This window comes from Filicampus tigris, chromosome 13 (genome assembly GCF_054856515.1).
Source record: "Filicampus tigris isolate MCC_2025a chromosome 13, RoL_Ftig_1.0, whole genome shotgun sequence".
In the NCBI taxonomy this organism is placed as follows: Eukaryota; Metazoa; Chordata; class Actinopteri; order Syngnathiformes; family Syngnathidae; genus Filicampus; species Filicampus tigris.
The window spans coordinates 18,308,687-18,326,042 of NC_141229.1; the positions used below are offsets into that span (position 1 = coordinate 18,308,687).

Here is a 17,356-nt window from a genome sequence, read left to right on the forward strand (position 1 = left end):
TTTTTTACAGTAAGACGAGGGGGATCTCTTAGGCTGCTGGATGCACGATCTGTAATTTATATAAATGTGTAAAATTACCTCACATTTTTTATTGGTGCTACAGAGTGACATTTCTCCATCTCGTCTTCGTCTTTCTCACGCACGCATGTGCGCCCCCGCACACATGCACGCACGTTGCTTACATTTACACTGGTCATTTATTCGTCATTACTTAGCATTGAATTTACTGAAAAAAATTAAAATGAACATAGTGGGTCTAGAATATTTGACCGGACCAAATGTCTCTTTTTGCCATTTTTTTCTAGCTATACTGCACATAGCACCACATGTATGTGTTCACATCTGCAAGTTGCATGATTTGTACATACTAATAAGTTTTACCGGCAACTTTATAGTGTAGTAGAACATATTGACGTGCATATAACTGACTGGTGAGTGATGAGTTATGACAGAGAACTGGCAAGCAAGTAAGCGCTTACCTTCTCCTTCTCGAGGGTGCACGAAGGTTCCCTGCTGCTTCCATTTCATGGCTGAAAGAATGCACACATCGGAAATTTGTGGATCCGGCACACATTCACTGTCTTTATCACTGTCGTCCAAAGAAGTGTCGGGCAGAACGCACCGTGAGCCGCGGCAGCCACCCACATTAAACGACACATCATGGCTGCTTGTTACAAATTTTGGAACAACGTGTACGTCATTCTCTCCACCAAAGCCACTCGATCGCCATCAAAATGTTTTTAGACGAGGAGACTTTTTATCGCCCAACAAACAATCCTCTTGGGTCAGATGTCTTCGTTGGTCCATCACTACTTTCTTTATGTTCTTTCTGACAAAACAGGAGTCAAATACAACAGATGTCATTTTTTTAGCAGCAGAGCATGATCAACAGTATCAAATGTGTTGGTACTATCAATAAAGAAGGCACCTCAATACTTTCCATAGAACATATGATGTGATTTGTGACTGATGTAATTGCAGTACTGGTGATTTGTTTTGCATGGAAATGAATGGTAGCCATATCGATCCAAATATCAATACAGATGTTGGCATTGATATTGATTATATTCGTGTTGTGAAATCGATACTTCGATACACACTTCGTTTTATCCAAGAGGTAACTTAAATGACTGCATTTGTGTGTGGCAACTCACTAGTGACCACTTAAGTGGTGCCCCGGGCAGTCACAGCGTGGAGCAGACACACTTTGCTCCCCCTCCCCTGTCTGTTGTTGTGCCACCCGTCACATGACTTAGAGGCATCAGGTAAACAAGCAAGTGGGCTCAGCCATCAAGATCGGCCAGCAGCACACACACAAGCACACAGAAAGGTGAACCTGAAGGATGGCAGAAATGAAGGGGAGCTCTATTATATTTTCAGGCCAAAAATAATAAAAGGGCAATCTGTTAAAAAGAGAGTAAAATATTGTGGTAACACAACACATTTATTCAAACTTTTAAGAAGAGAAACAATTCCCCACTGCCTGCAGACTCAGACCTTCTACCCAGAGGCCAAGTTTAGTGGTAGAGGAGGCTTTTCAGTGTGGCAGACATCCAGGTAAATATCAATGGTGAAAGTTATATTTTAGTTATCCTCAGCATTATTTTCAAAGCGCCACTGGCCATGCATTTGTTACTTTAACCAACTCAAAAAGTGTATTGATGCAATGCATCTATCCCCATAGACATGTGTTTTTGTTTTCTGCGCGATTATAACACAGCACAGATTTGATTGACTGAAATGCACTTTAGTGTGAACTGTGAAAAGATACTGTATGCACGGTGTGGACTATACGGTAGAAAGTGAACATCATTTATGGTAAATTATTTTCCATTTGCCTATAAATGTTGCCGAAATTCTTTTCTAGTTTTTATACAATTCCTCCCCCAAAAAGCAAATTCATTCAGATTTGCAATTGCTTGATGCATCAATTCTAAGGATTTAGGCACGCCCGCGACCCTCGTTAGGATAGGCCGTTCGGAAAATGGATGGATGGAAAAGTATCTATCGATACTGTCCTTCGTCGTGACTAGTCGACTAATCTTGGCAGCCCCATGCGTATTCAGTTCGTTTCCAGCAGAGATATGAGAGAGCGGCTATGTTTAACATGGCGTTGCGGATCGATTCTTGTATTTTTTTAATTTACATCGATGCATATTTGAAGCAGTTTGATTCTATTTAATTGCACTGTAACCACTTTCACGAGTAATTCCTTGCAAATGTAGCAAGGTAAAGCTAATAAGTATTATAGTATAAGTTTAATAATATGATTGAGACTGAATAAATGAATATGAGTACCAGTTGTAAAATACTTGTAGTGACAGAAGGATGGGAAATATCATTAAGGTTCAGTTGAGCAAATACGAACATCTGACGTTTGCGTGGTCCTTTCATATGCTTTCCCATCCAGAACAACATATGAATTGCATATTACCACAACTAATGGAAAAAGCCAGTTTAAGTGCAGCTGTTGAGATACACAAGGAGACATGTGACCCAGTTTGAAAGTATACTTTAACTAACAGAATCTGATCCTGGGTAAGATGCTTTTACTGTTATCGAGAAGAGACTGATCTGTAAACAAACTGTAATGGGAATAAAAAGAAATATCAACAGTGTTGAAAACTATTTGAAGCTCCAGTTTTTTTTCAGCACATCAAACCATTTTCACTTCCACAACAAAAAAATCCACAATACCATGGTATATAATGCCTGCTGAGAATAATGAACTGTATTAATTCTGTCAGATTTGGCTTTGCAATATTAACTTCAACTCATCAACAGTAGATTCTTTAACAGGCTGCATTAAACATTTATATTCTTTTCAAGTTAAAAACTCTGATCCTCCACACACTCACTTCCTGCCTGAATGAGCAGTTGGTTTGAAAGTGAAATGAGACTTCATATCAATGCAAAAAAAATCTTTGATTTTTTTTTTTTTTTAATACCCACCTACACCTCCTTTTTTTTACTTTTCTTCTGCCAAGGCTCTTATTGGCTGTTTCATTTCATGCATTTTCATCAAGTGCTACAGTTCACCCTTTCTCTCTAAAGTAGTTTAAATCAGGCACATCAGCATAATAATTTCACTCATGATTATCATTTGTGAATATGCTACCCTTTCTTGCAAACTTTTTGTCTATTTTTAACAGTATGAAAAAGACCAGAAGATGATTATGTGTCTGTTTTGGTTGTGCGTTCTGGTTTTGTGTTCAATACTGTGTTTTCTCATCCTCCTAGGTCAGTTCTTTTGGGTGAATGGTTCCTCCTTTGGGGGTCCCTGGGTGCTGAGTCCTTGGCTGTGGAGTGGCCCAACTTCCTGCAGCATCGACATGGCCTTGTACCTGAACCCCAAGCAAAGTGGGAAATACACCATTTGGCTCATTGAGCGGGACAAGCCACACCTTGCTCTCTTCTCAACCGACACATTACCTCCTATGACAGGGTAAGTTCTGGTTTTGAGTTGTTGTAAAGAGGGTAGAGGTGGCCCAAATACAATATGTATTAAATCTAAAGGGTGCAAAAATATACAATTTTCATAGCACGGGACTACATTAAAACACATACTTTCATGATGCCGTGGTTCTTGGATTGAAGCAGTTTTGCAGAAATTGACCCTTTACAATATAATTGGACACAGATTCAGTGCTGCATGCTTGCCATGTTCTTGGAGTTTGTTAAGACAGGACTACATGTTTTGGGTTGTGGGCGCACTTCACTATAGGTTTGGTCTTTTTTTTTTTCTCTCTGTGCACTAAACTTCCACATACAGTGCACTCATACTCATGCAGCTAGCTGTCCTTTTTCTACCATTTTTCTGGGTTTTGTTTGTGACTCCATACATCAGTCTATGCAGTCCCTGGTGTTCTCCCCAAGTTTAATTTGGTGTTCTTATGCCCAGCTCAAACTACACGACTTTTTTTTGTCGTTCTTGGCGGTCACTCTGTCAGATTAGCAGATAAATTAGGTCTGTGTCTGTGGACCAGGCAAGAGTCTTGCTTGCTTATTGGCTAGCTGCTAGCCGCTCATGCTGGAGCCGCTAACGCTGGAGCCGCCGTAAAACTCTAACAACAGGCGACGCATAATACAATGTCAGTGTAATTTTTGGGGGAGGTTTTTGCGTTATTAATTAGCGATTACACGCAATTGTGTTCTACAGTATTGCTGCTTTCAAGGAAGGTGGGAAGTCTGACTTTTCCGACTAGTAAACAGTGCAACAATCTCTTTGAACTCGGAGGTCCGAGTTATTATGATTTTATTTGTTTTGAATTTTATCTCAGTTTAATTAGAATTCCACCCTTATTACATGGTCAGACGACTGGATTCATTAGTAAAATATGAATGTGGTTTCTGGGAATAAAGCTCATTGGATTGTTGAGGACATGTTATGTAATCTTGTGAAGGCATTGATGTCTTCTTCATCTTAGCATATTGATGTCATATGCATGTGTTTGGCCATGAAAACACATCTTTAGGCTTTAGAATAATGGCATAATTTTTCCATGTGTGACAGATGAGATTGTGTGTTTGTGTGCACTCATTTGTAGTCAAAATGTGTCATCCACCCACACCATCTCTGCCTCAGCATTTTGGAGACATTCACAACAAACCTGTTCCAAGGATGGAGATGGTAGGGTGCTGAATTCTTTAGAAACGATGGTACAAAATAAATCAAGGAAGCCAACTGTGGTCAACTTACTAATTGCCCACCTGTGCGCTTGCATTTTGATTTTAATAATATTTGCCAAGATGGAACAAAAACATTCTTGTGGATTATAAATTGGTAGAAAGCCTTTTGTCAGAAAGATATGGATGTGCTTAAAACAAGCATATCACAACTTTGTGACTTCATAATCATTCTCTTCACTGACTTGCATTAAAACAAATGGCACAACAATTCATAAAAAATCTAATGAACCAAATGTATGCCAGTTTTTAACCGAGTCGTTACACACATCATTACATCAGTGTTTCCTTCACAAACTGTAATATAAACCACTCATAATTTTCAGAAAAGATTATTCTTTTTGGCAACTAATTGATTGATGATTATGTTTAGCGCTCTGTGGCCAAAGAACATTTTCCGTCATATTCCATGATATCCAGATCATTATCTTCTGTAAGTGTATTTTCCAAATGTACATTATATTTGTGTCAGAATGAAGATGACAGCAGAAGAACAATATACAGTGATGAATGTTGTTGGACCAAGTTTAACAGCTCTCTCATGATCAACAAACCTCAGAGGTAGAGGATTAAAAGATTTTCAACAATTTATCAGTTAATATCATTATGTGTAATGCACTTGAAAGGTAGAATCATAATCCATCTATATTAGTATATTAGGACCTCACACTCTTGCTAACACACATACTATACACATTGTATTTTTTAGTGTCACTTGCTATAAATCAGGGTTGCCAAAGTCATTTTCATTGTGGACCACACCGAGTTACTTTTGCCGTGCAGAGGGATAAGGTTTAACACGACACTATAAATATATGAACTCTTCTACATTAATACATCATTACATGATTGTAGCTGCACTCAGTTATTATCAACCTTTACCAACAAATTGATGGATAACTTGAAATCAGAAGTAAAGGGAAAATACTTGTGGCAAGCCTTTATTCACTAGTACGAGTACGGCCAACATTTGAGTGAAAAACGGCTGCAAACTCAGTTGCTCACACAAAGAGATGTGGAAGGTGATCCTCTAAATGGGGACGCTCAGGATTGTGTCTGCCAACTGGGAAAATTGCCATGTGCCGTATTTTCTGGACTATAAGTCGCACCTTTATTTAAGCCGCATCCACTCTATTCAAAAAAAAAAAAAAAAAACATATATTAGCCGCACCTTTACCCGTTGCAATTCTCCTGCTATTTTTACCTGAACGCCTAAAAAGGTGCACCCAAAGTAAAACTGAAGCTGTACTTAAACCATTTCGAGCAAGTTTGGTTGTGACTGCAAACATAACTGATGAATCGTCCATATGCAGGGGTGGTACTATTTAAGCATGTAATATGTTCATTCACTGTTGTTGAACTCCTGACATGGGAAACATTCGTTTATTGGATCAAGTAAGCAATTAATCAAACATAAGGTCCAACCTATGTTTTGAAATCTCGTGTGGCTAAATCCGTCAAAGCTAACTCAATCTATGATGGAAAATATGTACAAAATATGCATATCTGATAGCAACATGTAACGGTTGGAGCAGCTAATAACTTGGCATTATGGATGTCAGGCTTGTTGTGGACTAACTATATTACTGGAATACTTATACTGGACCCTTGTCAACATAATATGATCATTGATGATGGATTATGAAATTGTGTCAGACTTTTGAGAATCAAATGGTGAGTTCCATATTTTTTGTGTGTTAGCGATTGTTTTGACATAAATGCACACCGAGCCTGTAGATTGTATCTTATAATGTTTGGTATCATTCGAATCTGCGGAAACTCAGTTTTCTAACCATATATAACATGCCCAGGAATGCGTTGAAGTTGTTCAGTATGTAGTGAATGTCCCGCGGCCACAACGCCGATGGAACAGCAACGGGTTTTAAGCTACACCTATGTTGAAAAATGTGCTATTTACTGCATTTACAGAACAATTTTGAACTGTAAATGTACATGTATGGACCTGAATAGATTCTTTCCTAACAGTGCCTTTTATCACGAGAGCAACTTTGCTGATTAAAACGGAAGAGAACCATGAGAAAATAACCAGTACTTTTCTTCATTTCACTTCCCGCTGTTGCCTCCAACGTCTCACCGTAGGTTCATTGACACTAAGCCTGCGTGCAGCAGTGGAGTTTCCTTCCTGGATAGCAAGATCAATGGCCTTCAACTTACACTCTAAAAACAGTTTAATCAAAAATAACTATTTTGAGTTAAATTTGACCCAACTGTTGTGTTAAAAAAGGACCAACCCAGACTTGGGTCGAGCCCTCACAGGCCAAAGTGGCTCGGGCTCTGCAGGCACTGAGTTGGATGGAGCTAGTGGCAGCGCGTTGAGCATGTGGACCACTAGCTGTTGGTCTGCAGCCAGGTCTACTCTGACGATGTCTTCAGGGCTGACAGTAATGATACGAGACGGCCAAGTGAGTTTTCTGCCGTCCACGCACTCAAATGGAAATGAGTCGGGCGGAATGTGGTCCACCACAGGAACTGTGAGGGTGAAATTGTCTGAGCGGATGAGCAGGCCCAGCCTGGTTGCTTTTGGTATATGGATGTTGTGTGCTCTGAGATTGTGGACCAAGATGAGCGTGGTGATGAATACATCCATCATGGCTGGAGGTTAGAGCGGGTGGCGGCATTGGGCCTCGTGCGGGCGTTAGTGTTTGTGACGTGTGGCGTGTTTCATGCGGTTTCCGGCTTCAACCCTGGCGATGTTTTGAAAGGTGGCGTAGTCATTACTGGTTCAGGAAGTCGGGCCCCTGAACGGGGGTCGTCCAGGGGAGTGCCGCAGGCGGCATTTAATTAGGGTGAGCGCTGTAGCTCATGTTTTACCTGTGCTAACTCCGCTTCCTGGTTCTGTTGACACTGTTGGAGGTGGTTGTACTTAGTTTCAGCCAATGCCAATTGCGTTTTGAGGTCGCACGAGCAGTCCACGTCTGCAGCGTGTTCCTGTTGAAGGGTTTGAACTTGTTGTTGGAGACCCGTAATTTGGTCGGACGCTAGATTCCAGCAACAAGCGAGCACGCTTGTGTTCAGCTTCTACCTGTCGTAATTGGTCTTTGGAGGTTCGTTCAGCCAATTTGGTCATGTCAGACTTCAGTCTGGCTTTTTCTGTAGCGGCAGCGTGTCACAGTTTCTTGTTCGCGATTCGTGTCTTCGTAGGAAGCGAGGGCTTCCGTTAATTCTCGATTTTTCTGGGTCAAGACAGCGTCGTCAGAGGGTGCACCTTCGTCAGAGTCAGTGTCCTCAGCTGGAGAGTCTGCTACGACTCTCTCAGATGAGTGCCCCCAACCATATCCGGAATTTGAGGCACACATCCAAGAAATCTTGCTTGGTGCTGATGCGCTACTATCCGATCTGGATCACCAACACTTGCGTGCGGTCCTCATGAAATATACTTCCTCTTTTGCTAGGAACTTCCCGGACTGTGGTCTGACGGACTTGCACTTGGTCTGCATTCCTACACAGCCTGGAGCTCCACGGACATTTGTAAGACAGTACAAAATCCCCATAGCTTCCTACGAACCGGTGCGGGAGACTATCGATGCCATGCTGGAGAAGGGCATAATCCGCCCATGCAACAGCACATGCTTGGCTCCACTATGGCCAGTCTTGAAACCAAGCGGCAAGTGGAGACCAACAATCGACTACCGCAAGTTGAACCAACAGGTTCCTCTTTCGCGATGGCCCATTCCTCAATAAGGCATGCCCTGATGCCGCCGCCAGGGGTACCCTCATTTATGTCGACGACATAATGATGAGGAGTCCCTCTTTGGAGGATCACCTGGCGGAAGTCGACCACGTGCTTGGACAGCGGTCTGCAGCTTGCGCCAAAATTTCCCTCTTGAAAGGACAGTGGTGCCGCACAAAGGTCAACTATGTGGGGCTCTTGGTGGGCCCAAATATCCTGGTCACTTCCAAGGCCTTCTTGATATCAAAGCCCCCACCGATGTGTCAAAACTTCGTACCTTCCTTGGCGTGTGAAACTTTTCCCGCCAGTTCATTGAGCACTTTGCTGACATAGCACGCCCTCTCACTAACCTTCTCAAAAAGGACACACCTTTGATCTGGGGCGTCGACCAAAAGGAAGCCATGAACACGCTGAAACAGAAGTTATGCTCGGCCCCCTGCCTCGCATACCCTGACAGCAACAAATAATTCTTCCTAGTTGGATTAATATTGAATCGATGGAATAAGAATAATACATTATCTACCGGAATTGGCATCAGCGCTCTTAAACTCACATTGAGAATATCATGTGGCCAATCCCAGAAAACAGGTAAACTTGCCACATTCACAATCCAAGCCAAAGGGCACTTTGATCTCAATTCAGTTGACTTAACTTCTACTTTAATTTCACAAAAACAACATTGCTTTATTTCTCAAATACATTCAATTTTTCAGAAAATATATCTTTAAATCTGAATCTATATGATTTATGAACTTGGCAGGGTAGTGTGGGGAACTCACATAGCCACAGTCTGTGCCGTCATTTAACGATGGGAATGCCTGCACCAGTGATTTTGCAAAGCCTCCTTTCTTTGTGTCGTTGGTTTAAACAGAACACACAGTTTTCCATTGCTGGCATTAACACAAGTACTAATAAAATAACTCTGTAGCTGCAAATTTCTGTAAATAACCAAGTGAAACAAATGCATTACTTTCACATTTACAATTGATAATATTTGCAGTCAATCTCTGGCCTTGAATTTTGGAAGCTATAATACATTTGCAGGCACCAAGAGTAACCATGACAAAAAATATTACCAAGATTTATAGTTTTAAGTTATTCCTCCTAATCAACTTGACTTACCTCTCTCCAAAGCTTTTGATACGATCAGACACCAGTATTTGGACTAAGGAAATTCGCCCTTTCCTGGATATGGCACCTGTTTCGTCCAGGCTTTTGGTAATTTCACAGCCAATGGCAGTGGTAGAAAGAATTTGTCTGATATCCTAACAAAAAAACAATAGCTGTTAAGAATCTATTTCTAATAACCAATTTCACCCTGGCTAACAGATTATTGGAAAAACCACTAATCAAAGTTGAACATTTAATATCCCTAAAACATTCATTGTCATACATGTTTTTGCATCATCAGATTTATAAACTGCCAAAAAGGAAGTGCGACTGCAAATTGGAGAGGAGATCTGTTGGCAAACTCTTCAAAACAAAATATACAAATCCTAACTTGTGAACCACTGTCTTCGACCCAAGGGGGTTGACCATTTCACAACCATCATTGTATAACATTAACGGGATGGACATCTATTTCAAGAAGAGGGATTGTGTTTTACAAAACTCCTCATCAAATATATCCTGAATCCCACCCCTCTCTCTGTTTTGCCATTCAATTATGGCCTTTAATACCAGGGAGTTCCAGTATCTTGACCAGAAATGGCTGGAATATGCTGATAGGTGTCATCCACAGGAACTTGTTGAACATTGCCAGTAGCAGAGTCCCTCTGCTGTACATAATAAACACATGGTAAAGCCTCATTAATTGGCTGATTTAAGTACCCAAATTGTGCAAAATACTTAATCTGTTTGTAGTCTGTATCCAATCCCTTAAAAGGCTCCGCAGCATCCAAAAAAATATTTGCCTGAGTTCCTCTACCTCTGGGCCTTGATCATGCCCAAACTGAGCAAACAACATTGTGTTTGTTTGTAGTCTGCTCACTATATCCCCAATTAAAGTAGAGTTTTGTTGTACCACATAATTGATATTTGAAAATGTCTCGGGAGACTTGGATCTAATATGGGCTATAAAACGGGCAACTCTGTCAGTGATTCCCTCTTGCTCTAATTCATCCCATTCATCATCATCTTCCTCTATTTGTTCACCTTGAACTTGTTCAAAATCTTCATTAACGAAAATGTTAGCAGCCTCATTGGGTATATGAGAAGGCTGGGCCAAGGCCCGGTTGTCTTCGTGTTCCCTTTGCAGGTGCCTCCTATAAGATCTAATAAAACTAAAAGCAAAGTGATGACAAATAAATACTATTATCATATATTCTGGTTTATAGTATACAGTAAATCAAACCTGGTGGAAAACATAGCTAATGGTGAATTTTTCAAGCAAATGCGATTTGTTAACTATGGAAGCCCATTCTCACCAGTAATAATAATCATATTTTATAATAATAATAATAATAATCGTATTTTTTACACTTGGGTTGCTTTTGTATAACACATGTAGACACAGGTTTTGGCAATGGAAGAAAAAAAAAATCTCAAGCAGTTAAAAACTAATAATTACACACGCAGGAATGAGCTTTCGAAGTTAACCGATTAACTTTTCGCTACACATTTGCACTTTTCTTTGTTTGTATGCCCATCATCGATTGATTAGAGGAGTTTTATTTTATTGGCAGTGGATATTGTGCTGTCAACAACAACTCTCCTGCTAGCATTATTTTGCCGTGAACGACTTTGCTTGGTCAAACACAGGAACGAGGAATCCTGGGCCTGCCGTAAATCGGGTATTTTACTGTGATTACAATAGGTTGGTTTGTAGGCTTCCATGTTACAGTTCTACACGCTTCCACGTTAACTGGCTCCCCATTCCAGCTATGACTATGTCAGCCCTGTAACTTTGTTTCCTAATCATAACCTTTCCTTAACTTTAATTATTTTTGATAGTTTTAACTCTTGAACCTTTCTTAATTATTACCCCAAGTAGTGTTATTTTTTTTAATTCGTTTTACCTCTTTTTATGATTAATCTCCTACTTATCCTTACTCTAACCATAACCTTTTATTTTTGTGGGGCACCAATCATTTTGCCTGGTATTTCTGTTTCATGAGCTACATCGAAGTTCAACTGCATAACTGTTCAATTATTCAATAATTACGTGAAAACGGCTCATTTACAACTCCCGACTAAATGCAAGAAATTGGAAACAGTAAAACTAAAAATAAAAACGCAATTAAATTAAGAGGTACAAAACGGGATTTGAGCCTGTGACACTAAGGAATTAATTGAGCAACAGCTTCGGAACGGCTGCTCTATACTATGGCACGAGCCGAACCACTTTAACTAGCGCAGAATTTGTACTAGTTGTAGTGTTCTCGTGCAGTGTATTAAAAAACGCTGACTTAACACCAAGTTAAACCGTAGTTCTCGTGCAGTTCAGGCAAACATAACACCTGTTAGCAAGTTGCCGCCTGTAGCAATTGAGTTACATGTGGTCTTGAATTTTTTCATGAGCACACAACGTTTTTAAAATAAAACTGCGCCAAAGTGTCCACGTCTTGGGCATACAGACGTCGTCAAGACATTATTAAGTAAAAAATAAAGTAATGAATACTTATGCAAACTAACTGCTTTAAATCCTACCTCAATTTAACGCAAGAGCCTGTTGTTTCAGCAGACAAAATGGCGAAATATCGCGAGAAAGTAACAGTGTGGAAAGGTGTGGGTATATGCTACGGACAACAGGTGTTGTGCCAAAGTACTTAGGCCTACCCCCGAAAGAGAAAAACTGTGTATCCCCTGGCCGCAAGAGCGCGCACATTGAGTGAAGGCGGCGCGACGCTACTGCATTTGTCTTAAAGACACGATCCACATTTTTGTGGTTTTGATTTGCAGTAATATTAACGATGTTTTGCAAAAGAGTGGTATTATTGGTGCGGTTTGCAGCGCATTTGCTATGAATTATCACGTTTGTATTGACTCTGCCGAAATAGGTGGAAAGCATATGCGCATTTGCATTCGTTATATCAACGAAGTTTTGCTATCAAATTGTTTTTAATGAGCATAGTGAATTTCTGTAATCGAACATGATGTGAAAGGGAGAGGGTCAATATATAGTCCGCTACGATGTTTCCAGTGTCATCAATTTTAAGTGGCAAGTTACAGATGGGTGGTGTCCTGTTACAGAACTCTTACGCGTAATCGAATTGACTTCATGATTTTTTTTTTGTAACGATCGATAGCTGCGTCGAGAGAAGCAAGAGAAAAACAAAATAAAGTCACTCGCGGTCTGCATTGGACTCGAGGTGCGTTCAATGACCACTCACAAAGTAGGACATATGAAAAACTCATGAACTCATTCAATTAAAAACTCATGGACTCATGCAATGCATCAAACAGTTATAAATTAGTAAACTACACATCTCTAAACAATGTGTGTTTCTAACACGGTGTGCCATTACTAGTAGTGACTATGGCTGTTTCATCCAAAGAAGAATACGCACGTTTATGTTTGATTTTCTTTTTTTTTTTTCATAAAACAAGGTTAGTTTCGCAAAATAAATAAACAAATGAAATAAAAAGCACTTGTACTTATCAGTATTTTATTCAGTGAATTATGCATTACAAGTCAACTGCAAGTACTGCAAGCAAAGGATTCCACTAAAACAACTGGAAAGCTATGCACATTTACACTTGCTACATCAAAGACGTTTTGCAAAGAAATCGTAATATAGTGAATTCCTGCAGGTTTCCTCTTTTCCAGGTGAAAAAATTAATACAATTTGAAAATACGCAGTAGGTATATTTGCCAATCTACTAGGAAAAAAGCTCACATTGCCTTACTTGTTTACTTGACCACGATGCTGAGTGTGTAGAAATATGAACAGTATGCCGGTGGCTGTCATGGCCGGCAGTCATACTTAATTGTACATCTGGCACCTGTGTATGGGCCTGTAAGGTTGATTTTTGACCCAACATAAAACATTACTGGCATATAGCCCAATATATAGTTAATTTGAACCAACAATTGGGTTAATTTATAAGAAATAACCCAGAATTTTGACCCAATCCAGCACTCCAACATACAATCCAAAAATTGGGTTAATGAAATAACCCAACTGTTTTTAGAGTGAAAAACCTGCATCATAAGAACTTCTTTGTGTGGGTTCCATGATGAAGGGGCGAGGATTTGTAAATAATTAACTGTTTGTAATTTGTCGCCCGTGTTATATCTGCAAAAGAAAATGTACCATATTCTCCTCTTAATTTGTTTCTTAATTTTGATTCTGATTCTGGTTAGAGTGCACCTAGCGATGGAAGAAAAGTCCACAGAATAGCCTTACCCTTTTTCTAAGCCGCATGCTTCAAAACCTAGGAAAATAATAGCGGCTTGTAGTCCAGAAAATACAGTAGTTCAATTTGCTCATTCTGAGAGGAGTCGATGTAAATAAATGATTTTAGTAAGAATCAAACCTGATACAAATTGCGACAGATGATTTTACGCCTTTGAAGACCATGTTTGAAAGTCAGGTGGAAATGGCATTGCTGTGCGTATTCATGATGACAAGGCACAGGAAAAATGACAGGAAATTGTGTAAATGGATTTTCCTGCTTGTTTAAACATTTTTGAGATGACAGAAAAAAAAGTTATGGCAACATATCATCTATTGAGAATAGGCTGGAACATTGCCACACATGCAGGGTAAAGCAAACAACCCATGGCTTTTATGTGATACTAGCTTAACCCAAATTTCTGTTGCTCTGCAATATTTGTTTGCCTCTTCCACTAAGACTTGTGGCACTACCTAAAGCGAAAACCGTTATATTGTAAACCTTTACAGCTACTGGCAACAGTGCATGTAAAAACTCTAAAAGTGAACTTACAATTTAGGGCTCACTATTTTGGATCCCAGCAAATCAGGCCCTTAAACTGTAAAAATAGGATGCATGAGGCGTATTAGTGATGCCACATTTATTATTGTAGTATATTTGCAAACAAAGTTAGGCTTTCAGTCCATCACACAATAATCCAGGTGTGTAGGGCATGAGAGCATCACAAATCGTACTGTATGCTGTCAGACGGCGTCGTAATCAGAAACAGAATCTTCTTGGTAGCCAAGTATGTAAAAAGTGCAAAGGGAATTTTTCTCTGGTAGTTTGAGCTGCTCTAGTGTTACAACAAGCAAGCCACTATAACAAAATAAACATGTAGGACATTACACACAAGTGCAGAGAGTCATTCAGCAATGCAAGGGTACCATTAGTGCAGTCGTACTCAACAATGACAGCTGTGCAAATGATGCAGAGAGTGACCCGTAATTGCACAAATGATGCAGAGACGTCAAACAATTTAAAGTGATAAATAATCGCTAGTGATTTAATACGATACATTTACATGCACAGTATGGCATAATAATAGATTTTTTGTGACAAATTACTTTTGACAGAACCACGCAAAACTGGGTTTTGTCTTCATCACCCTATATACGCTTATTGTACAGATTTATGTAACTGTATAATTTTCTTGAATCGATACATCCCCTACACAAAGAGTCAGTTGAAGCTGAACAAGAGCAGGATGGATGGATTCCGCCACATCGTGTTGGGTAAACTCCAGCTTTATCTTTGCTGAGATGCGGGGACAATTGTCACTAGATCTCAAGGTGATAAGAATGTCTTGGACTCCGTTTTTCATCTTTCAGGTGGATTATAAATCAAGCACATGGAAGGAGCTATACCGTACAGTTGTGCATATCTTTCCAAAATCAGCACTCTTCAGTTGACCCAAAATGGCACTTTTGGTCAACCATTAAAGCGGAAGTCAACCCAAACGTATTTTTTTCAAGAATATATTCTATGCAGGCCCACTAGTTGAAACAAGGTATTCTGGTCAATATTGCATTTGTGGAATATAAGTTAAGCAGCAAAATGCATTCTTTTTAAGCCATCTCTGGGGGCGGTCATTTTGTCTTCTGTCGACTGAGAATGACATCACAACTGCTCACAACGACCAATCGCGGCTGACCCGTTTCCTGAATCTGAATTGTGATTGGTCGTTGTGAGCAGTTGTGATGTCATTCTCAGTCGACAGAAGAGAAAATGGCCGCCCCGAGAGATGGCCAAAAACGAGTGCATTTTGCTGCTAAATTTATATTCCACAAACGCAAAACTTATCAGAATGCTGTGTTTCAACTGGTGGACCTGCTGGGAACACGTTCTTGAAAAAAATATATTCGGGTTGACTTCCGCTTTAACTCATATTCCACCAACCCAATATTAATCAGAATGCCAGGTTTTGACTCATGGGCCTGTTGGGAACATATTCTTGTAGGGACAATTTTAGGGTTGACTTCCACTTTAAGATTGCATCGTCAAAGAGAGATATGCATTTTCAACATTTTAGATTGGTAAATTTCTATTGTTGTAGTGAAACATCTTCTGATACATGGCTGGGGTACATCATCAGTGATGGTCCTGAGATCATTGAGTTTTTCAGGCCTTTCAAACATCAGACACCCTCACTCAGGTGGCCCAGCCGAGTTTCATGATGCCTTAGCTTGTGCCCCGGCAGCATTTAACCACGTATCTGCCATCTTTATCCAGAGCCACCTAGAGGCTTCATCTGCTGCCTCAAATGTATGGACTCACCAAAAGTATAGATTTGTGGGGAAAAAAAAAGAAATATATTTGCCAAATTGTGATATAAGAGTTTCTATGCAAGTGTGTTGGAAGGCTCTGCACACACTCACTGTCAAACTCTGAAGAGTGCACACACACCTCAGGTGAAACAGTTTGATGCGACCTTGTGTAACTTTCGGAAATTGCTTGTCTGTGCAACAGAACCATGCAGCATACCCGGTAATCCCTTCAACCTGCATGTCCACAGCTCCCAGGCAGGCTCTAAAATATAGATTGTAGAAGTCGGACTAAAAGTTCTTATATTGGTTGTTTCCACGGATATGTGAAAGACCATCTGCCACTGACACGTGACAATGTACAGTAAACCTATGCAGTAGTTTTCCACCGCCGGCATATCTATTGTTTGTGGCCTGCAGAAAATCGTTTTTGATTTTGTCACTTCATGTTAAATTTCTTTGTGGAAAGAAGAGTTCAATATAGCAGACACAGGACGAAGGTGGGTTTATAATGTTTATTGACTGAGTTGAGGGATAGGCCAGGAGACATACAGGTTAAAATCAAGGCCAGAGTGCATGAATACCTGTATAAGTTGGTTGTGACTGACTGTGACAGAGTAAGTCGATCTGGAGGTGAGGTGATGTTCAAGACGGGGTTAAGACTGCACCTGAGTACGATGGTGATTGTCTACAGCTGGGCCCCTGCTCCAACATTTCTACTGTTTCTCCAAACCTGCAAACAGACAGATATGAAGGGAAAGGCACCGGCTAAAGAGGTTGAAAACAGCAGACCACCTCAGTCAACATGTATTCTTCCTGTCCATTTTGACTTGGATTTTTTATTTAAATCCCTCCTATCTGCATGTTCTGACTGTACGATCATTGTCATTGGCTACGTTTCCATGGACACATTTATTTGGATTAAATGCGTCATCAGAATAAAACTGCTTCATATACACACCTCATTGGGAATATTCTGATCCGATCGAGCCCATTTTGATCAAAATGTTTTTCCGAATGTGAGAGGTACTGTAGGTTATGTCAATTGTTGATTCGATCTGTGCGCATAAAAACACTTAATCTGATATTTCGGAACAAACCATAACAAACCGTCTCTGTGACGTAATTATAGGTCTTTCTGGTATTCCCGGAAGCTAGTAGAAGCGGAGCAAGTGTTATATTGTTTGTACATTTGCAGCTCCATTAGTAAGTTAATTCGACCTAACAGCGCAAACGGGAGAAATTCGCGAAATAACACTTACATTTAAAGTAGAAATGGACAGAGCGATGTTTTGTTGACACATAAGTCGCTACTGTTTCTTCTTCCTCTACTTCTACT

General features: G+C 40.1%; 1 protein-coding gene and 1 long non-coding RNA gene across 3 annotated transcripts in view; one reads left to right on the forward strand and one right to left on the reverse strand.

The window, feature by feature from the left end:
* The window catches only part of alk (ALK receptor tyrosine kinase), a 452,952-nt gene that overhangs the window by 234,257 nt on the left and 201,339 nt on the right, over window positions 1–17,356 (forward strand). For both annotated transcript variants that reach the window (XM_086049008.1, XM_086049009.1), the window contains exon 4: window positions 3,241–3,445. In XM_086049008.1, the coding sequence (XP_085905134.1) occupies window positions 3,241–3,445 (205 nt within the window). The remainder of the gene's footprint in view (window positions 1–3,240; window positions 3,446–17,356) is intronic.
* LOC147137812 (uncharacterized) lies at window positions 9,578–12,069 on the reverse strand. Its single transcript, XR_015089264.1, has 3 exons — window positions 12,026–12,069; window positions 10,058–10,155; window positions 9,578–9,642 (listed from the first exon to the last, which is right to left on the reverse strand). It is a non-coding gene; the product is annotated as an uncharacterized LOC147137812 (long non-coding RNA).